Source organism: Salarias fasciatus, chromosome 15 (genome assembly GCF_902148845.1).
Source record: "Salarias fasciatus chromosome 15, fSalaFa1.1, whole genome shotgun sequence".
Lineage (NCBI taxonomy): Eukaryota > Metazoa > Chordata > Actinopteri > Blenniiformes > Blenniidae > Salarias > Salarias fasciatus.
The window spans coordinates 7,981,794-8,009,172 of NC_043759.1; the positions used below are offsets into that span (position 1 = coordinate 7,981,794).

The 27,379-nt window shown below is 47.0% G+C and overlaps 3 protein-coding genes across 5 annotated transcripts in view; 1 reads left to right on the forward strand and 2 right to left on the reverse strand.

The window, feature by feature from the left end:
• daam1b (dishevelled associated activator of morphogenesis 1b) overlaps positions 1-9,021 on the forward strand; it is a 43,137-nt gene extending 34,116 nt beyond the window's left edge. For 2 of the 3 annotated variants that reach the window (XM_030110004.1, XM_030110005.1), the window contains exons 11-26: positions 1,448-1,586; positions 1,832-1,890; positions 1,989-2,176; positions 2,270-2,587; positions 2,760-2,867; positions 3,580-3,609; positions 3,793-3,887; positions 4,000-4,084; positions 4,604-4,710; positions 5,305-5,393; positions 5,553-5,721; positions 5,859-5,966; positions 6,139-6,199; positions 6,292-6,423; positions 7,649-7,819; positions 7,932-9,021. In XM_030110004.1, coding sequence (XP_029965864.1) covers positions 1,448-1,586; positions 1,832-1,890; positions 1,989-2,176; positions 2,270-2,587; positions 2,760-2,867; positions 3,580-3,609; positions 3,793-3,887; positions 4,000-4,084; positions 4,604-4,710; positions 5,305-5,393; positions 5,553-5,721; positions 5,859-5,966; positions 6,139-6,199; positions 6,292-6,423; positions 7,649-7,819; positions 7,932-8,144 — 2,072 coding nt within the window. In that variant the 3' untranslated portion in view covers positions 8,145-9,021. The remainder of the gene's footprint in view (positions 1-1,447; positions 1,587-1,831; positions 1,891-1,988; positions 2,177-2,269; positions 2,588-2,759; positions 2,868-3,579; positions 3,610-3,792; positions 3,888-3,999; positions 4,085-4,603; positions 4,711-5,304; positions 5,394-5,552; positions 5,722-5,858; positions 5,967-6,138; positions 6,200-6,291; positions 6,424-7,648; positions 7,820-7,931) is intronic. The other variant, XM_030110006.1, reaches the window with a different exon arrangement.
• Positions 9,022-9,149: 128 nt separating this feature from the next.
• Positions 9,150-11,591, reverse strand: l3hypdh (trans-L-3-hydroxyproline dehydratase). Its single transcript, XM_030110007.1, has 6 exons — positions 11,528-11,591; positions 10,316-10,793; positions 10,084-10,253; positions 9,879-10,001; positions 9,656-9,793; positions 9,150-9,560 (listed from the first exon to the last, which is right to left on the reverse strand). The coding sequence occupies exons 2-6, from the start codon at positions 10,791-10,793 to the stop codon at positions 9,435-9,437; spliced, it is 1,035 nt and encodes a 344-aa protein (XP_029965867.1). The 5' UTR covers positions 11,528-11,591; the 3' UTR covers positions 9,150-9,434.
• A 2,577-nt stretch (positions 11,592-14,168) lies between these two features.
• Positions 14,169-24,561, reverse strand: LOC115402278 (potassium voltage-gated channel subfamily H member 5-like). The gene is made up of 12 exons (XM_030110793.1): positions 24,489-24,561; positions 22,910-23,033; positions 22,650-22,756; positions 22,439-22,567; positions 21,898-22,013; positions 21,430-21,822; positions 21,235-21,327; positions 20,485-20,914; positions 16,959-17,158; positions 16,623-16,875; positions 16,343-16,539; positions 14,169-15,188 (listed from the first exon to the last, which is right to left on the reverse strand). Exons 1-12 carry the CDS (start codon positions 24,559-24,561, stop codon positions 14,169-14,171), a joined length of 3,135 nt encoding a protein of 1,044 aa, XP_029966653.1.
• Between the last annotated feature and the right edge of the window lie 2,818 nt (positions 24,562-27,379).

Consider the following 27,379-nt stretch of genomic DNA (forward strand, 5'->3'; position numbering starts at 1 on the left):
CTAAATAAGGATCTTTTAAAAGGAAATGCAGATCCTGTGTGGATGCAAACCTTCTGTCTTAGTATCTAATACCAAACAGACTCCTTTATATTGAGTTCAGGACCCAGAGGGTGCGAGACCTTCACCTCCAGGACTCCTAATTAATCTTCATCCTCCAGAAATAGTTCTTTCATACAGAACTCAGTTGAATTGAATGATACTGCTCTTCTTCAAGACTTTATAGTCTTTTAAAAATACATGATTTTACGATCAAATATCTTGTGAAGTGGTGGAAATGTGACCAAACCAGTGTGCCACTGTCCCACAATGTAAACAAATACATAAAAATGGTTTTCCCGGCTTGTTAGGTATGTTTTTAGATGGATAATAGTACTTTTTGCAGTGATTTTTTTTTGTTCTTTAAACTATATTTCAAAGATGAATGCATCAATAAAATCTACCATGCTTTGCCCAAAGTAAGGAGACCAACACTGTAGAGTTCATGCAATCATGATAAACACAAAATAACAAATTTGTCCAGAAATAAATGAATTGCATACTTATTTTTTCTGTATTCTAGCACTTTATTCAATTTACTATTCTTATTTCAGAAGAGAAAAATATAAAACGATACACAAATCACCTATTAGCAGGAAGTGACCTTTTTCTAGACTGAGTTGAAACCTGTTTCTATAATTGTTCTCCACTAAATTCTAACTCTTCCATACTAAGTTTATACACGTTTTGACTAAGTTTTGAACTATTTTTGGAATAACTTTGAATCTGTGTTTCAGAAATGTCTGAAACATTTAGAGCCATGTGAACAACTGCAGCGTCTTGCAAAAGTACAGTTTGTTTTTTGTGAAATGACGAAAAGATGGAGGACTTTACAGTCTGACCGAATATAATGAGCATCCTGATTAGCGTCCGGTTTTACTCCCAGAAAATTCACAGTGCATCTGTACAGTCTGTTTTTCAGGCCAGGGAGATAAGAATGTTGACTCAGTCACGATTAGTCAGTCCAGAAAACAGATAGGCGCCGTTCCCAGCCAAAACCGAAAGCAGCGCTCTGTCACACTCTGCAACTGTTATTTATGTTTAAAGAGTAGTGAGTTCTTCTGTTTTGAGGTCAAGCGTGCGTCCACTGGCTGCAGTCGCCCTTCTCTTTGCATTTCCTCCCTGTTAAGGCTGCAGCTCGAACCGAGAGTGTGAGCGAACTCTGCAGCTGTCGCTAGTAGCAATGCGGTTGTGTGTTAATAAAGTGCAAGCTTGTGATAACACCTAAACACAGGGAATCAAAATACTATGCAGCATCATAATACTATACCGAGATAAAGAGGAAGGAGTACAGTCTGTTATCCAATAGATAATAACCCTACAGATTTAAATGGTTTAAATTTGTTTTTCGGGACTTTGTGGGATTAAAACATGGCGTCAAAGTTGCACCTCTGCTGTTTTTTGTCTCCAGACAAGAGGAGCGGTAACACGGTGCAGTACTGGCTGCTCCTGGACCGCATCGTCCAGCAGATGGTCCTGCAGACCGATAAAGGCCACGACCCCGACGTCGCGCCACTGGAGAACTTCAACGTGAAGAATGTCGTCCGGATGTGAGCGCTCCCCGTTTCCCCCCCCTTCCGAACGGCCAGACCGTACACAGAAACGGACGAGTCGTCCGCCAGGCTGAAAAATACGGCACAGCCCCGGGTTTCAGCTTGAAGAGTTGAAAACCATGTGCAGAACAGCGCTGGCTCGAAAATAGCTTTCCTTTTAAGTTTAGGAAGAAAAGAAAAACAATCGGTGAAGCGGTCCGTGTCGATGCTGTCATTAATTATGTGTGTCGTTCGCTCTGCAGGCTTGTCAATGAAAACGAGGTCAAACAATGGAAAGAGCAGGCGGAGAAAATGAGAAAAGGTGTGCGGGATTAAAAATAACTCCTCTGAAATTCGGAAGAAATACATGAACGTCTATTTTAGTGGTTTAACATGAGCGGCTCGCGTCGTTTTCTTCAGAGCACCATGAGCTGCAGCAGAAGTTCGAGAAGAAGGAACGCGAATGTGACGCCAAGACGCAGGAGAAGGAGGACATGATGCAGACGCTCAACAAGATGAAGGAGAAGCTGGAGAAGGAGAGCAGCGAGCACAAGAACGTCAAGCAGCAAGTGGCGGAGCTGACGGCGCGGCTGCACGAGCTCAGCACCGTACGTTTGGCCCGCCGCCCTGTGTTCAGTTGAGAGTCAAACGCCAGAAACTAGAAACTCAGACCGTCCCGCCGGTGTGTTCTGTCCCTGCAGCGGCAGCCAGCTGTCGTCCCCGGCGGCCCCCCCCTGGCCCCGGGCCCCCCCGGCGGCCCTCTGCCCCCCTCGCTCTCGCCGGGGGCGGGCGGCATGTGCGCGCCCCCTCCCCCGCCGCCGCCTCCTCCCGGCGGTACGATGCCCCCTCCGCCCCCTCCCCCTCCCCCGCCGGGCGGCCCCCCGCCCCCTCCGGGGCGCCCGCCCACCGGGGGCATCCCGCCGCCGCCGGGAGCGCCGCTGGGGCCGTCTCTGAAGAGGAAGAACATTCCCCAGCCCTCCAATCCACTCAAGTCCTTCAACTGGTCCAAGTTAGCCGAGGTGAGAGCGGAACACAACTAAAGCTATTTGAAGAAAAAGGAGCTTACTTTTACTTTTTTTCCATTATAACTTATTTTGAAACTTCAGTCATTCATTTATTCGATGCTTCTAGTTGTTGACCTCCTTTGTGTTAGAATCAGAGATTTAACATGTCTGATTCTGGTCTGTGCAGAACAAGCTGGAGGGCACCGTGTGGATGGAGGTGGATGACGCCAAGGTCTTTAAAATCCTGGACCTGGAGGACATCGAGAAGACGTTCTCCGCCTACCAGAGGCAGCAGGTACTCACCAGATGTTCCTGTCCATCCTCACAGACGCTCATGGATAGATCAGTAGGTTACACTCACTGGGGTTATTATTTTCATCAGTTTATCAGAGAATAGAGATAATTTATCAGCTGTAAAAGTCGGTCTGACATCAGGAAAGACTTTGCAGTTTACTTCATGGTTGGTTGTCAGTGCCTTCCTGCATCCGAATGTCGCTTTTTGGTTGTGATCGTTCTGCCGGATGTGACTGAAAGTGCGTGAGTGAACTGCACAGTCAGCTCAGTCTCTTCTCGCGGCTTCAGTTTGTCATGAATGTAGTTTACGAGACGTCGTCAGTACTTCCTGTGCGGAGCGTAAAGAGACGAGCATGTCCCGTTCGAAAGCCCGACGGGTCAACAGCTGCTTTTTTTCCAGCTCACGCTTCAAACCGCAGCGACATTCAGCATGTTTACGTAACATTTATGGCATTAACAGACACGAGACGTGAAGAAACGGACTGTGGGAACGGCGAGGCGTTCAGTAGGATTGCACGAGACGAAACTAGATCCACTCAGCAGACGTGCACGGCATGTGAAAGACACATATTGATCACGGCGCTGCCGCTCACTTCATTACTGAACGAGCTCCCGATCATTTGCTGTCTGTTCCTTATTGGCTGCAATCACGTAACTGCTTTACTTATTCTAATGATTGCTTACATCTTCCCTGCTTCTTGCCTGCATTTTAGGACTTCTTAATGATCAATAGCAGCAAACAGGTGAGTGCATTTTAGTGGTTTATACGTCTTACTGAGTGTATTGTTTTTGTTGTAATGTTGAAATGTGTGTTTGTGTGTACATATGAATGTGATTACTTGAATCAGCCAGTCTTCTCTGTTGTGTTTTCATTTTTAATGTGGATAAATGTGGAAAAAACTCATGTGTTTTTCCGTCTCGATCAGAAAGAGGAAGAGGACGCGCTGACCTCCAAAAAAGTCAAGGAGCTGTCGGTCATCGACGGCCGTCGGGCGCAGAACTGCAACATCCTGCTGTCCAGGTGGGATCAAGGACCCGGTCTGAACAGACCGTCTGTTGTTAGAAAATATCGTTTACATGTGGAGTATGAATGAAGCTTTTTGGCATTTAATGAATACTTGTCGTGTCTCCAGACTGAAGCTTTCAAACGAGGAGATCAAGAGAGCCATTCTAACCATGGATGAACAGGAGGACCTTCCCAAAGACATGCTGGAGCAGGTACTGCATATTTTATACTCTGATAGAGGCAGAAAGTGCACTTCAGGAATAATCGTGCTCCCAGCCAATGGACTGAACTTTGAATTCCCATGTATGTGTGTGTGTGTGAGGTGTGGTGGCTCCGAGACATACGTTGTGAAATATGCATGAGAGCGACAGTGAAGCCGAGATTCCACCGTGTTCGTCTGAAAACTAGTCGATGAAATCAGGAGAATTCAAAGGGAAATGTCGGGTTTTTATGCACTAAGTCCAAAAACAAGCTTGATTGATGATGTGAAGTTGCCCTTTAGATGTGAGTGTGTGTGATTTACTGGCAGCCTGTCCGAGGTTGTACCTTCACATAGTTTGAACACCCTGAAGCGTGTTACTCACAGCATCCATAAAACCACATGGATGGAATAAGTGTGAACTGTGCTATAAGTCAGAATAGAAATGCTTTATTAATCCCAGAGGGGAAAAAAATTCATTTTAAAGTGCAAAAAGTTAAAAGACTTCTCCTGCTTTTGTTTCCTTGGACAGTTGCTGAAGTTCGTTCCGGAGAAGAGTGACGTGGACCTGCTGGAGGAGCACAAGCACGAGCTGGACCGCATGGCCAAACCCGACCGCTTCCTCTACGAGATGAGCAGGTAGCGCCGCCCTCTCCGCTCCTCCGGCGCCGACAGCTTCCTCCTCCTGCAGATCCGTGGGTTTCTGCTCGGCGGGGAACAATAGCCGTCTGTATGAACCGCGCTGTGAATCAACACGGACGCTAATGTAATCAGAGTATTTGCGTTGCAGTTTTGTCAACAAAGGAAACATGTTCCAACAGGCACACACACACGTCAGGCTCAGAAACTGAAGGGACTGGCACGCTGTACATGGTGTTGATAATAAAAGTGAGCGTTCGAGGCAGAATCTTCTAAATGTTTTGCTTCGGTTTGAATCATTCCGTGTAGTTTTCCACTGTTTTGTCTCGGAGAGCGGACTGGAGGACAGATGTCACTGTGGTATTTATTAGCTGCAGACTCGCTCGGTTTATAAGCTCAAATCACAAACGCGGCCAAAAATAAGCTTCATTACCACAACTTACACTTTTATATGCGTCATTAACCCGGTCCGTCTTTATGTTTATGTGCGTAGCCTGTGTCTTTCTTCAGAACTGATGGATCTTCCTGTTTGTAATTGATTAGTTTTAAGTGTTTCTGTGACTGTTTGGCTCACGTTCTCGATCCTCTGTCCAGAATAAACCACTACCAGCAGAGGCTTCAGGCGCTCTACTTCAAAAAGAAGTTTGCAGAGAGGATAGCGGAGATCAAACCCAAAGTTGAAGGTGGGGAATGTGTCAAACGTGTGAAGCATTTTCTCACAATGTCTGGAAAGATTTACGTGATTACATGTATTTCTGTTATGGAAACCGTTATTTTAAGTGAGAAAGTTAAGTTTATAACCAAAGCTATTGCGTTTTATCTGTCCGCTGTTCACGCTTCAGCTCTGACCAAGGCATCGAAGGAGATTTTACACAGCAAGAACCTGAAGCAACTGCTGGAGGTGGTGCTGGCCTTCGGAAACTACATGAACAAGGGTCAGCGGGGCAACGCTTACGGCTTCAAGGTGTCCTCGCTCAACAAGATCGCCGACACCAAATCCAGCATCGACAAGTGAGATCAGTCTCCAGCTGTGAACTTTGCAGGCGGTTCAACGGAGAAAGTAGAAATGAAGTTGACGTTAGACGTCACATCTGGAAAGTCTGACCCGTCCCAGCGAGGTTTGACACATTTGTCACGTTTCCTGGCAGAAACATCACCCTGCTGCACTACTTGATCACAATCCTGGAGAAGAAATATCCCAAAGTCCTGATGTTCCAGGAGGACCTGACCAGCATCTCCGAGGCCGCCAAAGTCAAGTGAGTGAAGCTGAGCGGCCGCGGGGAGGCTGGAGATCAGAGTGTTATGAATGAGCTTTGTTTCCCTCTAAAACAGAAGTGTCAAACTCACTTTAATTCATCTGCTTGTGGCCTGGTTTTGCCCCACGGGCCTCATGTTTAACACCCCTTTCCTTCACTGCTCTCTCTGCAGTATGACTGAGCTGGAGAAAGACATCGGGAACCTGCGCAGCGGCCTGAAAAGCGTGGAGAGCGTGAGTGGCGTTCCCGTCTCTCCCCCCTCACACTCTCATCCTCGGCGCCGCTCTTCCCTCACCCTTTCCCCCCCGCCCTCCCTCCCTCGCAGGAGCTGGACTTCCAGAAGAAGCGCCCGCAGGAGCTGGGCGACAAGTTTGTGTCGGTGGTGAGTCAGTTCATCACGGTGGCCAGCTTCAGCTTCTCCGACGTGGAGGACTCGCTCGCCGAGGCCAAAGAGCTGGTGAGTCGGCTCGCCTGTCGCCCCGCAGCCCACTTCCTGCCCCGCAGCAGCAGCTGTCTCCACACGCCTCGCTGACCCCGTCACTCAGCTTTCAAGGAAAACTAACAGCGGGGGCAAAGGGTTCCCGCTTCCTCCTGCCGCCCCACCAACTGTTTACTCAGTGCATGATGGGATATTAGAGCTAAAAAAAAAAAAAAAAAAAAAAAGTGTACAGTCGGAGCAGCAATGCAACATGTAGACAGTGTTTATAGTGGAGCAAAGGCAGAGCATTCAGGATGTAAGAAATCAGTCAAGATAAAAATTTAAAAGTCTAAAAAGTCAGATGTCATAGTTAAAAAAAAAAGAAAGAGAAACTGCTATATACTGTACTCACCATCTCAGAGATAAACACCAGGAGCTGAGATCTTCACACCTGAGGTGTAAACTGAGCAGACGCTTCAGGATAACGTCCCGTTTAGTCGTTTTTTTTCTCTAAATATGCAGTGAAAACAACAGAAGCTGATTTAACGGAGAGTGTGCGCCATAAAAAGTCTTCCTACCAGAAACGTGTTCACATTTCAAAGCGGTTTGACACTCAGAATTAGATTTATGTCTTCCTTCCGCTGGAGGTTTTTTTTTTTTTTTTTTGAAACTTGGGTGTGTTTTTCGCCCCACACTTTGACCGGAGTCTCCGCCGGTCACATGGCAACCGTTAGTCCCTGTGAATCATTGACGGCGTCCTCCAGTTCAGTGTTTGAGTGTTTGCCGCGATCGTCTGGAGTCTGGAGGAAGCGGAGCACCTGCTCGCCCTCCCAGCGGCTCTTTCAGATCACCGAGAAACGCAGAAATCGCTCACCTCGTTCAAATCCCACAACCGTCGCACTGACATGTGACGGTTTAGGTCTGGGACGGATCGGCTCTGAAGGTAGATGTTCACAGCGTGAACTCACATCTGGTTCCCCTCCTTTCTAACTGGCTGTTAAAAAAAAAAGAAAAAAACATCCAGCAAACACGTTGCCTTAATTTGGGCTCTGGCTCCAGCCGCAGACCTCGGCTGCAATCAGTAGCCGGTCAGATCTGGGTTTACGTGGCCTTCAAAGAGCCCCGCTCCGGTTTCAAAGAGCCGCGGCGCAACGAGCGTCCTGTAAAACAGTCAGGAGACCCAGTGAAACACGGTTCTGAGAGTCTGACCCGGTGCCCCCCACTCCCCCCCCCCCCCCCCCCCCCCCCCCCCCCCTCCCAACAGTTCCTCCGGGCGGTCAAGCACTTCGGAGAGGACGCCGGCAAGATGCAGCCGGATGAGTTCTTCGGGATCTTCGACCAGTTCCTGCAGTCGTTCACCGAGGCGCAGCAGGAGAACGAGAACATGCGGAAACGCAAGGAGGAGGAGGAGCGCCGGGCCAAGATGGAAGCTCAGGTAATGAGGCCTCAAAAACCGCCGGGGGACCGGGGAGCGTCTGGAACACATCCAGAGCCACAGACCGAGTCTCCAGGGGATCGAAACATCTCTGTCATTTCTGTGTCACCAGCTGAAAGAGCAGAGGGAGAAAGAGCGGAAGGCCCGCAAGGCGAAGGCCAACGGCGAGGACGACGGCGGCGAGTTCGACGACCTGGTGTCGGCGCTGCGCTCCGGCGAGGTCTTCGACAAGGACCTGTCCAAGATGAAGCGCAACCGCAAGAGGATCATCAACCAGAGCACGGACTCCGGCAGGGAGCGGCCCGTCACCAAGCTCAACTTCTGAGCGTCTCTCCCTCCTCCCCTCCCCTCCCCCCTCCTCCTCCTCCTCCTCCCCCCCGGGTCGCAGTGACATGCACATTCCTCCACCAACCACCCGGCTCGGCTTCAGACTCAACACGGCCTTGCATCATCGCAGCACAAACGCCTCTGTGATCTCGATAAGAAGCCAAAAAAATAAAAAAGAAGAGGAAAGACGCCACTTGATGATTTCCCACCAGAGGACGACGGGTTGAAAGTTTCCTGCCAGGTGCGAGAGGCGACGGGAGCCGTGTCAGAATCTATGCACAGAGCGAGAAAACCGAAATCCAAGCAGGAAGACGATTCCAGGAGGAACACGACGGGGCCATTTTCTACAGACAGATTTTGTAGATTGAGAAAAAAAAAAAACTTTTTTTTTTGCAGAGACTGAAGCAGAACTTTTCCAGTGGAGGACCGAGACGTTTGAACAGACGTGGTTTTGACTGCAGCACAGAAGCAATTCCTTCTTTTCCTTTTTATTTTATTTGTTTGTTTTTTTTTTTTTATCCATCCTTATTGATGTGCAGCATTTCTGCATCCGACCACTGTCTGCTTCCCGGGAACAGTTTCCTGTTAAGAGCTGGCCTTAACTGTTGAATTTCAATGTGGAGTGGGGAACTCTCCAAGGTCTGGGCTGCCGTGAACCAACACTACCGTCGCAGGTCACACACAGACATGTACATAAGGGTGCGTGCTTCTTACACATGCACATAGGAATTTATCATTACTACGCTGAATGCCATTAAAACCAATCCAATCCAGCCCCCACCCCCCCCCCCTCTCCTGTTCCTGTTTGAATAGATGAATTCTGCTCTCTGCACGCTGGCTGGCTTCACACCACGATGTAAAGAAAAGTCAAATAAGTTGAGGTTTTAATTCTCGGTGTGGGACTGGTGTGAAGCCATCCGGCGCGAGGAGCTTCCTCAACTTTTATAATTTAAATACTGCCTTCCATTGTACGATGACCTGATGACAATAAATGGGAGAAAACAGTCTCATGCTTTTGCTTCTCTACACATTAATTATGAGAAATTAAAAGGGGTAAAGAGGCATCTTTTTGTTTTCAAGCCCCTGATCTTGAACAGTGTTCAGTCTCATGGCTCCATCTAGTGGTCAGTAAAGGCCAAAACATTAAGGACTCAAAAAGTTTTTCCAGTCATTTCCAATGTCAAATCAATGTAGCTTAAAGTGACACAAATGGATAAAAAATAAAAGTAAAACCAAGACTGGAATACGGTTATATTTGAACATGGTGTTCGGAATCATTAACAGAAGCTCATTTCAGCAGGAAGCCGTTTGCCAGCTGGTCGTCGGCCTCCTGCACAAAGTGTGAAGCTCCGGTGTAAAACGCCCTGCCGGCCACTTCGACCACCACGGCCCTGAAGTCTCCGCACCGCGTCTCCTGAGGAGACACGAAAGACACTCGGACTTCAGACCGCGCACGACCAGAGCCAATCGCAGCTCCGCTGTCGCACAAATAAAATGGATTCCTCCCACCTCCACAGCTTTCCCCGTGAACTGCGACCCGGTGGCTCCGCTCTGAAACGTCCTGGTCTGGTTGAGCCGGATTTGACCTTTGTGATGCTGAAGAGCCACTCGAGCAGTGACGCCGGAGCCGGTGGGGCTTCGGTCCACCTGGGAGCAAAGAGAAACCCCTCAAAGGCTCAGGGAGCACATGCAAACTACTTCAGGGTTCCTCCAGGATCGGTGTCTAAAATACCTGAGCTTCTGCAAACACGCAGACGTTGGCCGTGGGTTCGGGGGAGAACTCGTCCTTCCCGTCGGTGAGGACGGTGCCGTACAGGAAGGCCAGGTCGTCGCTGGTCGGATGATGCAACTTCACCTGACAGACACACACACAGACAAATCAGGACTCTCAGTGCGTCTCAGGTCAGATCGTCACTGAGCGCCGTCAAGACACCGACCTGAGACTTGACGGCGTTGCTCACTGCCGTGGCTGCGTCCACTAAATCCCGGGTCCTGGACTTGCTCACGTCCAGGCCGAACCTCTGGGCGTCCACGAAGGCGTAGAAGGCCCCTCCGTAGCTGATGTCCACCGTCACCTCTCCGAAGCCCTCCACCGCCACCGTCACATCTGGAGGGAGGAGGTATGGAGCGAAGCGTGGAAACGAAGGGAGCGGGCGAGAGCCTCCTTACCCGTGGCGAAAGCGAACGCCGGCACGCTGAGGAACCTCACGCCTCCCGTCTTCCCCGCAGCGTACTGGACGAAGGCCCTGACCAGGCCGCAGGGGCAGTGGATGTTGACCTGCGTCTCCGGCGAGCGCGGCTCCCTCACCAGCTTGTAGTCCACGGCGAAGCGTCCCAGCGCGATGACGGCGTGGCCGCACATGGTGCTGTAGCCCTCGTTGTGCATGAAGAGCACGGCCAGGTCGGCCTCGGGCAGCTCGCTGTCCACGATCAGCGCGCCGTACATGTCGTAGTGGCCCCGCGGCTCGAACATCAGCGCCTTCCTCAGGTGGTCCAAGTGTTCCCGCACGTAGCGGCGCTTGGAAAGCACGCTGTCGCCTCGGACCTGCGGGTAGCCGCCCAGGACGATCCGCAGGGGCTCGCCGCCGGTGTGCATGTCCACCACGGAGAGCACGGCGCCGTCGTGAGGCGGGAGCTGCAGCGCCATCTGAGAGAAAGAATAGTTCCAGAAGCTTCAACACACATCTGGACATCAGGCAGCATGAAGCAGCGGTCACGCCGTCCTCTGGCTCTCATCTCAAAACAGTCCAGCAGATTAAGAGGCAGACTCTCAGGTCATGTGATAAAAGAGTGTATGAAAACAATCAGACATTAATCCATTCATCTAACTTCTATCTCACTTTATCCAGTTGTGGGGTGCACCATGCCGGAAGTGATCCCAGCTAACATGGATGCTAATTAACAACCATTTAAAGTCCTCAATTTCTTTAGATTAATTTAAAGACACTCAAAATAATGTCATAATCAACAGTCATCCGTCCATTTTCTACTCTTCCCAGCTGTTTTCAGTGTGTGTTTCAGTGCAGCGGTGACTTCCGGTTCACTGACAGCTGTTAAATCTTCACGTGGGTTAGGGCCCCGCCCCCTCATAACCTGAGCGCGTGCATCCTGTGGCTCGAGTGACAGTCACGACGATAAAACAATGATAGAAACTTTTTAAACGTCTGTTGCTAGGCAGCAACAGGAGACGCTACAGGAAGCGGGTCACCAGTTAACACGGACACCAGTCAGTCCGAAACACCGGTGCGCTTCTGGAGGGGCTGAGTTCGAAAAGTGAATCCAAAAAAGGTGAGAAAGAGCTTGAAAAGTAGCAGAACTGCAAGAGTTTAACCGTGAACCTTTATCAGAGTCGCATGCATAACAGTGGTAGTGGGAATTTACCTGACTGAGAGGTTTTTGTGCCCAAACTTCTGCAGATCTCGGTCTTTTTCTCTTTTCTCCTCTGTGGAGGCGCAGCAGCGTCTGAGAGCCTGAATGGAGACTTTAGCGCCCCCTGCTGCTGCGGAGGGCTGCAGGAACTGCCCCAAGAAAACACCGAACACTGGTAAAATGGTAAACACTACGATAAAATAACAATTCAACCGCCTAATAATTAAATTCTATTAGGTATGTAATTTTACTGCATGTGAAGATCAATACATTTGTTTATAACTTTATGCTTTAAATAGACAAAATCTCTGCTCATTATTCATATTTGTTTCAAAAATATATCATTTATATACATTTATTGGCAATCTGATCTTGAATTGACTTTTATTGACCACATAATGGAAACATCCAATAGTTGAAATGTAACTTGTATTCTTAGTACTTATTTGGTAGACTAAAAAGATATATTAAAAAAAAAAAACATTAGTATTGAATATTACATAGTTGTCAATATTAGTTAATATTCAAAGTTAAGTATTAAGACCAGATAAGTCTAAACTGTGGCATGTGGGAACACATACAGAAAACAAATTGCCTTTTTTGGGGGGGTTTGGGGTTTTTTTTTTTCTCCTATTAATTCTATTTGATTACAAATACTCAATTTTCTTTGTACAACTAAAGAAATAAAACATATTGTAAATTAGGATGTCAAACTTAAGGCTCTTGAGCCAAAACCGGCTCACAAGAGGCTATCAGAGCATCACACACACCCACCGATCGAACATGAACTTCCTGGGTTTTGGTTTTAACCAGCGATCAAACCCACCAGGCCAACAGAAAACAAACTCCTCTTCTATAACAAACACTTTTTACTCCTCGTGTTCCCTGCTGAGAGAAACATAGGTGGAACAGATGAAAAGGCGATTCGCATGTTGCAGCATTCAAGGCTTCTAATTCTTCTGTGTTACATAACACAAGAGACTAAACAACAGATGGTGAGCAGGCATCGGTTTTCATTATTCATTTCACAGTTGACAGGTTCCCTTAAGATGCATGCGAGGTCATTTTTTTAAATATATCTAACAAAAAAAAATGAAAAAATAGCAGTCACATGCTTTTATCCTCATTATTTAAACAAATACAAACTTCATCCAGATTTGCATAGCAGTGTGTAGAAACCACAGATTAAAATACATTATCATCTATAAATAAGACTTGCTTTTAAATGCACAGAAAGGTAAAGATCAACTAAATATTAGCTAAATATTAGAACAAACATACCTGAGCAACAGTTAAAATAATACAGGAAGAAACTGTTTTCTGCTTGTAGAAGGAAACATGTTACAACTATAGTCTTAAATTTTATGCAAAAGAGAAAATTAATATGAATTAAAGGAAAGTACAGTGCAGATGTTTGTCATGTAACATATCTGACTTGTTGGTGTGTGCATCGGTTCATTTCCAAAAACACCAGTGGGTTTTAAACATCCTGTGTAAAACATTATTTTCCCTTCAGCTCCGAGTCACACTTCACGACTGTAAGGCACGTTTAGATGAATCTGAGGATTAACGGAACAACTTCGACCTGTGGAGGTAAAGGGAGTCGTTCATCTTACATTGTGAAATGTTTAATAAGCTCTAATCCAGGGGCGTCACACATAAATCCACGGGCCTCATGTTGGGCACCCCTGCTTTTCAGCTGTTGTCAGTGTGTGTAGGATTTGGTGCCACCTGGGGGTCAGGCTGATCCTGTTTCTTCCACTCATCAGTAATCTGTCATTTCTTATAGTTACCTTCACCGTCAGTGCACAGCCAACCCAAAATGAGCCAAACCCAACAGTCAGAGGGAACAGATGGCAGCTGCAGAACCTCCAAAAAAATACACAAGCCTTTCCTATAATCAGCGACTTTAGACTTTTGTCCACATCAGTGAGTCTGGGAACGGCTCCAACTCAGTACGCTGTGCGAAAGGTTGATTCCCACACACACTCTTCACGTGATAATTCTGGAGCCCCTGGAAATACACTGAACTGATCCTTTAAAGAGAAAAACCTGTGGCCGGTACGCCTCCACGGGGGAAGGAGGGCGGTGGAAGGGACAGCACTGTAGTTCCTCAGGATGACATGTTTCTACATGCACCTTCATCAGAGAGCAGCATTCATGGGATCGGTCACTCTAAAATATATCCTCGCAACAACAGGAGAAGCTACTTGTGTATAAATAAATAAATAAATAAATAAAAAATACTTCATATGTCCATGAGCATTAAAGACTCCGGAGGTTTCTGAGCTGCTAAAGCAGGGGTGTCAGACGTGTTTCAGTTCAGTCCAGTTTCACCTTTAGACTTCAAATACGAAAGATTTTTTGTTTGTTTTCATAAAACCTTCTGGTGTAAAATAACAGTTGAGTGTCAGAACTGTAGCTGTTGCATGTTTTTACACCCTGACTCTGTCTTTGAGGTTAGTTTGTGTCCAGCTCTGGTATTGTTTCTGCTGTTTCTGCTGCTCTCAAGAACTGTGTTCGGCAGGCCGGATTTCAGCCTCTTGCGGGTCAGTTGTCGCCCACAGACCTTATGTTTGACAATAGCAGGAACAGGATCTCTGCATGCAGTCAGTGGAGTTCCCTGGTCCCAGCAGGACTTGCGTCCTCCGGCTCAGAAAGGCCCGTCGTCTGTTTTGGGCGCGCTGACGGCGTCCTGCGCCTTGGCCCGGGGCTTCGGGGAGGACGTCGGCGGCAGCGACAGTCTCCTCCTGACGGACAGCAGCCTGAGCACCTCGCCCACCTGCGCCTCCAGCAGCGCCAGGCGGCCGCCCAGCGTCTGGATGTCGGCCTTCAGCTCCAGCTTGGCGTCGTGCAGCGCGGCCTGGACCAGCGCCTGGTCGGAGCCCTGCTGCACCCGGAGCGTCACCTCGCTGTAGACGCCCAGGCCGGCCTCCAGCGGGCTGCGCTCCAGCGGGCTGCGCTCGAACGAGCTCCGGGAGTCCCCGGCGCGGTCGATGCGCAGGTCGCTCTTGGTGATGCCGCTGTCGCAGGAGTCCGTCTTGTGCAGGATGCTGGTCTCCTCGCCGGCCTCCCCCGCGGCGCCGCCGCCGCCCCCCGCCTCCTCCTGGGTCTTGCTGGCGACTGCCAACTGTTCGGAGGCGTGCGACACCTCCAGCCACTCCTGGGTGGACTTCTCGGTCTCGGCAGGAGGCCGGGCGGCGTCGCCGGAGGTCACGCTCTTGAATTTGGCCCACCCTCGGGCCCCCCGGCTGGATCTGGCCGCCCCCGCGGCCCCGGAGCTCGGCGGGGCGCCGCTGGGCCTCTGGCACGGCCGGGTCTCCACGCACGGCCTGGATATCGTCTCCACCCCCTCCGGGGCGCCGTTCTCCTCCTGCTCCTCGGCGTGGATGAACATCTGCGGGGGCGCCGTGGCGTTCGCCCCCCCTCCGGCGAGACTCTCCACCGTGGAGCAGTACTCCTGCTGCTGGGGCGGCGCCGAGCCGGACCCGGAGCGGCGGCGGCGCTGCGGCTGCACGCAGTTACCCTCAAAGTAATCGTCGGGCGTCTCGCGCTGCTGCCTGAAGCGCTGGAACAGCTTCCGGACCGGGTGGTCCTCCGGGATGGACAGCGACACCTCGGTCCTCTGCCGCTCCTGCTCCCGCTTCACGTCGGCGATCTTCCTGAAGATGACCTGCAGGGGATGAAATCACAGCGGACCGTTAAACACGGACCGTAACGCTGAGATGAAGCGGAACACATACATAATGCAGCTTTAACACAGCGGCGATGCACGTTGAAATATTCATCACATGAACGCAGCAAAGCACGAAGCGGCGCGTTGTGGGAGCAATAATTCAATATTAGAGTCTCGTTTCACGATTTAAAGTCTCAAAACAAATAGAAATAACATAAATTGTTGATTTCTAATGTCTGCTGTAAACAACACAAACTTGATTATTAAGTCTGAACAGCAGTGAGGGAGACTGAAGGGAATCTGTAGTTCCTGTTATGTGCTTCTTTTTATTTTATGCAATTGGGGGAAAAATAGGTTTACAGTCAAAGCTTGCAAAGCTGCGCAAATAAATAATGGATTGTTTTTATTTTCATTGAATACATTTGAAGCACTGGACATCTATATTTCAACATCCAACCGTAATTTCACTTAAAACTATTGAACATGGCTCTGTGATTTTACTAAGAGCGTTTATATAAGGCTTCTTATACGAGTCAAAACAATATATAGGCACTTAAAAAAACTTCTCCAGATACTCTCTCATATGTTTATGTCGACTGTCGGCATGTAGAGATTATAGAAAGTTCACTGAAGCAATTTTAATTGATTAAAATTCTCTTTTTTTAAGCGTAACCTTTTCAAATGAACTAAGGACAACAAACCACATGGACTTTAAAGTGGATATCCATTAAGAATTTATGTAATGTTTATCTGGAAGGATAATACCGCTGCTGCTGCTGCTGCTGCTGCTTAAAGGCAACATACTCTCAGCCTGGAGAGCAACGTCTCTAATGGGATTATATGTATAGCCTGGAGAACGTCTATCAAATATTCATTTGCTCTCATTATGAAGAAGAGAATTGTTGTGATCGCTGCCGCTTTCTTCAGCCGCATCTCAGAATCCTGATGTCTGAATTAAGAAAAAAAAGAAGCAGAGCACGTGGAGAACTGTTATTGAGAAAAAGCTTTTTTTAATCCCAAAGGGAAATTCTTGAAAGCGCTGGAAGTGGCTGCTACATGCAAGGCGTTTTATCAGTCCAGTGGGAGCTGGAATCGAACCTGCAACCTTCCGAGTGACAGACAGATTCTCTGAAAATGTCCTGCAGTTTTACCCTCTTCCGCAGGTTGCAGGTGAGGATGAGGTTGCGCGAGAAGGAGTTGGCGAACGCCGTGTAGAACTCCAACACCCTCATGAGCGCGTCCCTCCGGATGACGTGCAGGTCGCAGTACGTCAGCGCTCGGACGTTGGCGCAGGCCCGAGCCAGCGTGCTCTCTTTCCAGAACACGTCTCCGAACACGTCGCCTTTACCTGTGACACACGCGTCGCCCGGAGGTGAGACACGACTCTGCAAAAACTAACAAGCCTGCACGCGTCAAACCCGGTCCGGTTACCTAGGATTGCGATGACCTCGTCGTCCTGGATGACCTCCAGCGAGCCCGACACCACGAAGCAGAGGGTGTCCACGCTCTCGCCAATGTGGAAGATCAGGTCCCCGGGCGCGCAGTGGGTGGTCTGGAACTCCACGGCGAGCGAGCGCAGGCAGCCGTCGCTCGCCAGGCGGAACGCCGGGTGGTCGTTGAACACCTGCCGGTTGAGGTGCACGCAGATGTCCGCCCGCATGTCCTTAGGACAGATGGACAGGACCTGAGAGAGGCGGCGAGACGTTTACAGGAGGCCGAACTTTTGTGATGAGTTGTACTGTGAGTGTGTCGGACAGAAAATAAGACCTTGTCGGTGTCGATGCCCTTCGACATGGCCCAGGTGGACACGATGAAGTCCATCACCCGCTCGCTCAGACCTTTGGGAACCTGGTAGAGCTTGAGGAAGTCCCGCACGTTGTTGAGCATCTCGTGGTAGCGGTTGGTGTTGGTGTACATCTGCTGGAAGATGGTGGTCACGTTTCCGAAGATGGTGGCGTAGAGCAGCGCTGCGAAAACACACACGAGACGGAGAGTCGGAAACTGTGAGAAGCAAAAAAAAAAAAAAAAAAAAACCCAGAAGGCCGAGCTGAGAGGCAGATCAGGTTTCATCCACAACATAGCAGGAACACGTTATGCTTCATGTCAAAAATGTGAATCCTCGCCGGTGAAACTCCACTGTGACTCAGAAAGGGTTTTTCTGAGTGCAGCCGAGCTCCAGAGCTGCTTCGCTTCTCCTCCGTCAGCTAAAACTTCCTGCAGACACGCACTGTCTCGGACTGTGAGTTTCCCGAGGGTGCCACACGGAAAACTAGGACTACTGTAGAGAGCTGATACAGTAAGTTCAACCCGAAGCCGCACAACATTAATGCAGCTCTCGGAGGGGCCGTGAGAGACGGTCGATCTCTCAGCTCTGAAATTTTAAATGAGAATTCCTGGCCTGCTTTTAGAAGCACGTGTCACTTCTGCGATCACATTTTCATGCAGCAAAAAGTAAGAAAGTCATCCTGTCTGCTTGCCGGTCGGGTTGTTTCTGTCAGATAAACATGCAAGTTGTATTATCTCACCGTGCGCAGACATATCTGTTCATAAAACGCCACATTTAGTAAATTTCGGTTTCCCTGAACGCATTAATTACAAGATATTAGAAATGGATATAGAGAGGAAAATGTGAGCCATCTCTTTGTGGATTATTCTGACTATAGTATAAAGTATCCTACTATTTTTTTTTTTTTTTTAGTTCTAGCTATATGTCCAAAAGTTTTAAGCCTTTTAGGATGTAAATAGTGCAATAAAAATCCACTGTGGCAGAATAGTGTTGAAGTTACACTTCATTTCTTCAAGTTTTTTTTTTTTCATGAATATGATGATAGCCCATTAAAAATGAATTAAATTGCACTGAAAGAAAGTCAGAGACTCAGAGTTTCAGTTATTTGAAGATTATAATGCTGTTATTTTGAAATCAAAATGTGCTCTATGAGGCCCCTGAAGTAAAGTGAGTTAATTACCGCCTGAATTTGAAGGAAACAGTTTTCTATAATGTGTAATGAGTATCGATCGAGAGTACGAGCTCCTGCAGTCCTACAGTCCTACATGCACGGCCGCATATACATAACGAGCGGCGGATTAAGTCTTTATAATTCCCAGCGCTCATTTCCTGGGTCGCGGTGCTGTGCTGCTGTGGCCTCAAAGAGTCAGTCAGTGTTTCTTATCATGAGGTTTTACCCACTCAAGGGGAAAACGTCGTCTCCTCTCACCACAGCAGGATCACAGAGGTTAGGATACATCCATAACGTGATGGCTCATTGTCCACTCGCCACACTGCAGCCTGCGGGCCAATGCCCCCTTCCTTCCCTCCGTTGCTCTCCAGCCTCACATAATTGCCGTATCCGTAGCAGGAGATCGGCCGGGCAGAATCGGAGTCGACACGGCAGGGTGACTGAGTGATCTCCACGACGGAGGCACCATCACAGTAATGGCTGTTTACTTTGGGAAGTAGAGACCTTAAAGCGCGGCTGTCAGTTTCTGTGTTCTCCACGCTCTTGTTGCATCACTTTACATGCTGTTTTGGAGAAGTGAGCCAAAGGTTAGTGCACCAAGGCGAGATCGGAGGGTACAGCCGGTTTGCCCCGGGGTGAGCGGTGAAAATAACGCAGCTTAAAAATAGCCCCTGCTATTTTTGTTAAAGTGGCTCTGATTGCAGTAACTTCACGAAAACCTGTAAGAAGGAGGCGGCTGGATGACCAGAGTGTGACTGAAGCAAAGCACAGACGATGGCTCTGTGATGTGAGGACCGAGTTTCAGACAGACTCTCACCGTGCAGGCTGTAACGGGCGCCGAACATGTCACTTTTTATCAGAGGGCTAAACGCTGCACGGCAGCTCAGGCCGAGGAGCTGCAGCTGAATTACAAGAGCAAAAGAACCGGAGGAAGAGCTCTGTCCTTGGATTGTTCAACCCTGCTGCTCGAGGTCAAGATTCATCCCTCTGATGTACATTATGGTTTTTAAATAAGATTTACAATCACAGCTACTGTTTTTCTACTGAATAACGCACAAGCAATTTATGTATATTGGAAGATTCCCTCAAGCCAAAGCTAATTTACTTTCATCGTGACGGACCACAGCCTCTGAGTGTAAAATATGAAAGTTTTCCCTGAAATCCTTGCTGGATTATCAGAGAGAGAAGCAAAGATACCTACATGATTATTATTGTTGTTGTTTATATATTCTAAATATAACAGTTTCCGGTTGAAAATCCTGTTTATCTCCTCAGTTTCCCGTAATGTGCTCAGTTTACATGGACCACATTAATATTGATGGTCATTATTCAAACATTACCTTTTCAAATGATGCATAAAAGGTCTCAGGTCCTGAGTGTCTGTTCCATTATACCTACTGCTTACGCTGACTCACAGTCAAATTGAATTTGCGAGCTCTTTCCTGCAAAAATGAACTGAAGTGCAGATAAACGCATTAAGTTTGACACCATCTGAACACACACGCGAGCCGTGTATTGATTACGGGAGGTCAGAGATGATTTTGTGGTGCATGTTCTCCGTCTGATCCTCTACACCCGCCCCATATGTTGCTCTGCTGGCAGATGTTAAATAGCCGGCAGGACTGTGGAAACGGAGCACATTATCTTGACTAGCATGCAAGTAAGTGCATCCAGATTGTTTAATCTCCTGCAAGATGCTACTGCCGTGTTAGGGATGGATGAATGCACGGACGGGATGGAAACGGCAATGTGGGGATGTGTGTGTGTGTGTGTGCTCTGCTTGGTGGAGGGCCACTTCCTGCTAATATGCAGCTGTTGTCTTAACATGCTGTGCCTGTTAACTGCATATGTTGCGCCGGCAGATTATAGACGTACCTCCCACCTCTGAATGCTGTTCAAGACCACTCGTGCCTTCACAGTTACATATCACCAGTGGATGATGGGAAATCCCAGATCAGAGGTCGGGTTTCACCATGATGCTACTCATTAGCTTGAGCTGACATTACTACACTGCAACACTGTGGACATTCCACATTAAATAAACATTGCTTCTGTGTAGTGAACATAGGGCAACATTCTTATCTTTGTTTGCACAAGCACTGCTGAGGTTTTACTCAGCCAAAGGGGAAGAAATTGTCAGAAAATGCTGTTTGAATTGTTCCTAAAGTCATGATAATGTCTCGATAGCAGAGGCTAACTGGTTGGATATGAATCTCAGCTTACTGTTAGTAACACCGCTGTGTTATTTAGGACTTTAAGGACTCGTTGGAGTGTTCTGGAGTACGCAGATAGACGCTGAACTTTAGAATCATGCTCGGACGCGGTGAAGTACTTACAGCCAACCATCATCATCGCCACCGAGAAAATCTTCTCGCCATCCGTCGTCGGGGCGATGTTGCCGAACCCGATGGTGGTGAGGCTCGTCATGGTGAAGTAGAGGGAAGAGATGTACAGCGTGTCTTTGTTTGGCCCGCCCTCCCACTGGCCCGTGCCGCTGGCGTTGTACCGGTACGGCGTCCCGATGCTCATGGCCAGCTGGTAGAGCCAGCTGTCCGTCTTGATGGTGTTGGTGGTTTCGTCGATCACTTCGTAGTCCCCGATGCTGTACCAGATGCAGGCGAGCCAGTGGGCCACCAGGCCGAAGACGCAGACCAGCAGGACCAGGACGGCGGCGCCGTACTCCAGGTAGTGGTCCAGCTTGCGGGCCACTCGACCCAAACGCAGCAGGCGGATGACTTTGAGGGAGCTGAAGAGACTGCTGAGACCCTGCAGGGGTAAAACAAGAATACAGTGATTTGCTCACTTCAACCACCAATGAAACCGAAGTACTGTTTGCTGTCTTCTTGTAAAACTACAAATGTCTCAATATTATCCTTCTAATTGGTAGTTTTATAGTTGAGTCATTGTAATAGCCATCATACTTGGTCCTTACGAATGTCTGTGAACTCGATTCCTGAACAAATTCCTCAAAGACACTTCTGACTGAGGCGATCATCAGTTTTGTCACGATGAAGAACTTCAAACAGTAATACAACCCACTTTCTGACAGAAATAGTATTTTCTACAGCCAAGACAGTTTTACTCACCGGGAGAACAGAGTCTTCTACCCGTGTGTTGTTCCGGTGGAAACTTGAAGAGTCACGCAGGTGACTTGATGAGGAAGTGTGAGTGACGACATCCTTCGTTACGAGAAAATCAAAAATGGAGAAACTGTAATTACATCCTATTTTTGAATTAATAAAAATAATGGTCTGAGCATCGGTCGCTGAGAGTCTACTCACGTCGTTGACGTGTTCGAAGGCGTTGATGATATCGTAGGGCAGACAGGACAGCAGGTCGATGACAAACCACGTCTTCAGGTAGTTCATCCGGATCAGCTTGGCGTCCGATATGACCTCCCCGGCGGGGCCCACGAAGGTAGTGTGGAAGTTGAGCACGATGTCGATGAGGAATATGACGTCCACGACGCTGTCCACCACCAGCCAGGCCAGGTTGTTCTGCTTGGTCCTGAAGGAGACGTTGTAGGGCACCATGATGGCGGTGTAGAAGGTGAGGATGAGGATGACCCAGTCCCACGTGGTCTTGAAGGTGCAGTAGTGGAGGATGATGTGCGGCGGCGTCTTCGGCGCTTCCTGCTTGTACTGAGGGAGGATGTCTGATCCCAGCTGGAGGGCCTTTCGTTCAGAGGACTCATGTGAAAATCAGGACGTCTCTTTCATGGAACCCATACTCGCCAAACGCCTCCTCACCTCAGCCAGTCTGGACGGCTTGTGGGCGACCTCGGTCTTGTTGAGTGGCGCCATTTGTTGAACCACATTGCGGTTGTTGGTCAGGGCCCGGGTCAGCCTCGCAAACTTCGTCCATCCTGTACAGAGAAAGCAACACAGACAGTTTTCTTGTGGGAGCTGCATGCAACATTCAATGCAAGGCGGCTGACTGCAGGATTTTTAATTATTCCAGGCTGCAAGATTCTTTGCGGCTCTGGTAATCCACGTTGCTGTTGATGTGGCACAGCTTTTACATGGCGTGACAGTCCGGATGCAACCTGAACCACGGGGGGTTGGAGACGTTGCCCGAACAGCCACGGTGATGATCTATCGGCAGTGGCACAAGAACCGGGAATCATCGGCTCACTTCCCTCTAATCTCCAGGCCAGCACGACCTCTGTTTGTCAGGACTCCCGTCGCATGCCGAGAAGTCAACACGCCACACGGGTCCTTGCTGTCGAACGAGGCCCGAGACGCTGTAAATACCCAGTGAATCCCTTTGGTTTGCAGCGTGACCTCTCACCTTTGGTTGACTCATCCTCTATCGGCTGTTTGAACAGCGTGATGTCTCTGAAGGTGCAGAGGAAAAGCACCACTTTGTCGTTCTCATTCCTGATTGGAGCGACCTGCATGTACAGCCAGATCGGTGTTCCTGTGTGGAGCAGCCGAAACAAAACTCATGTAGTGGGAGAAGAAAATAAATGTCTGAATACTACGTCTTAAGCAGTACTCACTGTTCTTTGTGTAGAGAAGCACCTCATAGAAATTAGACTCATAGCTGTGAAAGGTTTGCTTGATGCTGTCGATGGTGTTCTTATCGGTCAGATCCCCGTACATAAAGCTGGAAAGCAAAAGAGAGAGAGACATTATTACTCTTGAGGACCAGATTTTATCCCACAGGCCTTATGCTGGACACCCCTGGGCTAGCCCATATGAGATGAACCCCTGTGTCAGCGCCGTCCCGCCTCCATATCGTCACATCGAGTCGCCGTACTTGCACGTGCTGCTCCGGTGCATGACCTCGGCCCGGTGGTATCCAGAAAGTTTGCAGAATCCATCGTTGCTGTAGACAACTGGCCACTCCAGGATCTGGGCATTTCCCAGCAGGAAACTGGTTTCTGAGGCACAACAGAGAGAAACACAGTTATGACGCTTAACAAACACACTGATCAAGTCTTTGCCCTCAAGGTAGGGTATTGTTCAAATATAGGGCACCTATCCAGATAGGAGAATAACTACCTTTTTCATATGGGTTCATATAGATTTCCTCTAATGAAGGTTGTGGATCCGCTCTCAGATCTCTGCTTTACTGGACCCAGCTGAAACGCCTGACCCCACAGCCCTGATGCAAATTGCTTGACGCCATATAAACATCATTATTTCCTCTATGAGAGAAACGTGTCAGGAAATATATAGTTTTAGAGCGTGGTCCTTGATGTAATCATTCGTGGCTGCTTATTGGCTGCTGCCCCAAGGCTCGGTGTCCCTCACAACTGGAGTTACGCAACTGTATCTTCAAGTAATAGTTTTGTTATGTGTTAGAAAAAAAAAGTACGAAAAAGAAGAGATTTGTTTGAAAATAAGACTAAGGTTGGGGTTAGATTAAATTTAAGGCTAGAAAACCTCATTTTGTATCTGAAACTCTCAAGCACTAGACATCACTTTAATTGCCACATATTTAGAAAAGCAGGAGCTGAAGTCAGCAGCGTTGAAGCAGAGGTAAACAGGGGTAATCAGACGAGGCACTGGGCAGAAATAGTCTCTGATAAAATGTTTATGTTCTACCCTTAATGCAAATGAAATATTGATGAGGAGCTGAAAAGTTCTTCGGGCTTATAAAGAGTTTGGATGCAGGCTGCAGTCTCCGGAGGGACGACCGAGGACATTTTCTACAAATTAAACTGCACTGGAGTCATTTAGAATTGTCCTACTCGGAGCACCAGCATTTTTATCTGGGGACTCTGTGGCATAAGTTCTGCTTCTAATAAATGTGTTCAGTTCACCCCTTGTGAGATTTTAACCAACTGAACAACAACTGTAATCAGATAATCAATGTTTAAAGTTTTTAATGAGTTTTTACTGTAATCTCATTGATTGTTAATGTTCCAAACAAATTCTGACAGATACATATCACATCTCAGGGATACTTCAAATTTATAAGATTATCATAAAGAGATAATTACCATCAGAATTAACAGTGTTTCTGAAATGAATTAAAAAACACTTTTATAGAATTATTAACATGGATTTATTCTAAGTTAGAATAAAGATGCAAATCTTTGTATTTCACACATGCATGTTATCAGTCTGAAGAGATAAATTAATCTAATTTATCTTGTCATTTATTGATTGCATTGCAAATAACAAAAGACGATGCAACATTGCCAGAAACGATTAGACTCGTTACATAATTCACTTTTAAATACATACAATAGGTTAAGTGGTCATTAATCAGAGAATGAAGGTTCTTTCATTTCTCTTAAATGATACAAATGACATATTTCACTTCAACATAGAAATACTGACAAAAACTAAACATTTGATTGTTGCTTTGCAGATGTAAAGAGACTCACCACTGGAGCGCCGCACGATGTTCTCCAGGAAGGTGTTTTGCGGAGCCACCAGCCCCCTCTTGCCTCCATGCATGATGGAGGCTGCAGGACGCGCAGCCGGAGCGGCGCTGCGGACGCGCTGGGGAGAAGTGCGCCTCTGCGCGCCGCGCGGGGCAGAGAGGAGCAAAGAACAGGAGCAGAGGAGGAGGCAGGAGCAGCACAATGCACGTCCGGCCAGACCCGCACAAATAAGAGCTACACCACACTGCAGGCGTTCTCAATGCGCAGAATAAATGTGGAAAATTGCTTTTTTTTTTTTTCAATCATCATGCCACAACTAAAATTAAGGAATATCTATTGTGTTAATAACGATATTAAGTAAAAATAAAAACATGTAGATCTAAAAGAGAACCATCTGCCATAAAATAAAATATTGATAAATGATTTCATTTTAAATGGATTATGTCCACGGTGCACTATAAAAGTTAGGCATTAAAAACACACATGTAATTTCCTTCGATTGCTCTCACACACTTAAAACGTCTGTTATCGCCTGTATAAACAATTGAGAGCTGGAAAACGTGATGTTTCAGGACATTTTTGTGATTTTCTTTTCACTTCCGTGGTTCTCAACGTGTGGAACGCGCCTCCCATTAGGGGCCTGAATCTGAGAGTTCAGGGGGATTCCTTTACAAAATTGAGTGATTGTGGGGTAAAATTCGCTCCTTTTTTCCCCTTAAAATATACATTTTAGTACTTACTTTGCTGTAAGTGAAATGAAAATTAATAGCAGCACAACATAGGCTATAATTGTAAGATTTATTCATATGGCACCTTTCAAATGTAAGACAATCCACAAGGATATGAGAAAATACATTAAGAAAGTGTGATAAAGAAAGCATACAAAGAAGACTAAATAAAGTTGGAATTTTATGAAAAAAAAAATAAGTGAAGAGAAGTCAAATAAAAAGGGCCAAGGATGGAGCCTTGAGGAACCCCACAACTGATGTTCATACAAACTTCATACATTCACCCTTTCTTCAACATAAACAGATTTGACATCAAATGCTTTCAGAGGCTTTCCCTTCAGAGGTTTCCACAGTGGATCATGTAATCAGGCAGTTTCATTTGGTTTGTTGCTGGATGTCCGTCCTGATGTGATGCAACCTGAGCATTTCAGAAGTGAGTGTGGGATTCAAACCTTTGAACATGTAATTACAGAGGCGTTTTGAGATGAAGATAGTTTATTTACTGTATTGTGTGTAATTTGAGATTTCAGCCTGCACTATAGGTTTGTGGACACTTTGGAGTCTTCAGTGTTTTGTTGTCATTGTGTCTCTGAGCTGTTGAGTCTGACGTCTTCTGTTCAACAGATGTTGTACTCTTGGTTTGTAGACAAATCATCAATCGTCTCTTTTTGTCTCCGACAACTACCAGGGACACAAAACTCCATCTACAGTTGTATCTTTTTGTATTGCTTCAACGGACTTTGATTAGTTTGCACAGAGACAGGAGTTCTCAACTGGAAGAATAAATGTAAATTTAAATATTGTGTCAACAGGTTGAACCCTTTCGATGTCCGTGTGTGTGTTTGATTTATTCATCCTGCCTTGAACTCTTGACCTTTTTGTGGTGTAGGCTGCTCTTTGCCCGATGTTCGCTGGGATGGGCTCCAACTCCTGTGATTCTGGCTCAAAAGAGGTTGAATCTAAAAGATAAATTGTCGGGTTTTTTTTTTTGGTAATTGTCTCAGACTTTGATTGAGAAAACTGATGTATCAAAAAACTAGCCATGTGGTTCAATGGATTTCTCACTATGCATCAAAAGGATGCTTACAAATGAAAAAATGGAAAGCATCTCGTGTGAATGTGAGTATTCATATCTATAAATACTATACAAAGTAATCTGTCTGCCTATTTTTCTTATAAATCATGTTTTTTTCTGCAAATTTTATAAACCTGTACAAAACTTTGTTGTATTTCTTGAACATGTAATAACAGCTCTGTCCAGCAGAGAGCGGTGTTTCATCTCTTCAGACACAAATCCTTCACCAGCAACTGAAACGCTACATCATAGATATATCAGAGTAGAGTGATAGTCGTACGTGAGGAGACGCCTGGCGCCATCTTGAATGAGGACCCATTTCATGTTCTGTACTTTCACTTCTGTCGAGCCACGTGGTTTGTTTTGCTAATTTTTTGACAATTTGGTATACGCGATAAAGCTTCAAATCATGTTTTGGCCATAAGCACATGTTTAATTACTGAAAAATTCTTCTCACACAAAAAGATATTTAGAAGAAAAACAAAATCATCTGATTTTTTGTATGAAACTATTTAACTATCTGTCATCTTTCTGATAAATAGAGAAAAATATGCTGTGAAACTTTGCAATGTAGTAGAGGACCTTCACCTTTCAGAGAAGCCATCACTTAAATTTAAGCTGTTCTATTAATTTGTTGAAGCCTCTTCCTTTATCTGTCTTTTTATCATTTTGTGATGCTTGTGACAAAACATTTTTTGTCAAGCAGAAAACGTAAAACAATGTTAGTGAGTCATATATATTTTGGAAATTGCAATGTTGTGAACTTCCTTCACTTTTGGGGTCCACAGGAAAGGTTAAAAAAAGAGGGGGGTTAATTAATAGAAGTGAACAGTGAAAATGCCATAACTTTCATTGAATTTTTTATTCTCCGTTCACATGACAAAGGTGCTCAGAACCAGTGAAAACCACAACTTTTCGAGAAATGCTCACTGGGTGGAAGTTTTTGAAATTTTTATGAAACGACAACGCAAAAAACGACGCGTTTTCACTTGAAAAGTCGCCTAAACGGGAGCTGGGGCTCGGCGCCATGTACCCATCCAATATGGCGGACTCCGGAGTCTACTGTCACGGGTCTACGACGCGCAGAC

Excerpts from the sequence above, each read along its gene's own strand:
- l3hypdh (XM_030110007.1), bottom strand. The coding sequence starts at position 10,793 with ATGGCGCTGCAGCTCCCGCCTCACGACGGCGCCGTGCTCTCCGTGGTG. Across the intron at positions 10,254-10,315 it reads GGCGTTCGCTTTCGCCACGG|ATGTGACGGTGGCGGTGGAG; the intron begins GTAAGGAGGCTC and ends TCCTCCCTCCAG. Across the intron at positions 10,002-10,083 it reads GCAACGCCGTCAAGTCTCAG|GTGAAGTTGCATCATCCGAC; the intron begins GTCGGTGTCTTG and ends TGTGTCTGTCAG.
- LOC115402278 (XM_030110793.1), bottom strand. The coding sequence starts at position 24,561 with ATGCATGGAGGCAAGAGGGGGCTGGTGGCTCCGCAAAACACCTTCCTG. Across the intron at positions 17,159-20,484 it reads GGCGATGATGATGGTTGGCT|CGCTGCTCTACGCCACCATC; the intron begins GTAAGTACTTCA and ends GTGTTTTCGCAG. Across the intron at positions 16,540-16,622 it reads CGAGGTCATCGCAATCCTAG|GTAAAGGCGACGTGTTCGGA; the intron begins GTAACCGGACCG and ends CGTGTGTCACAG.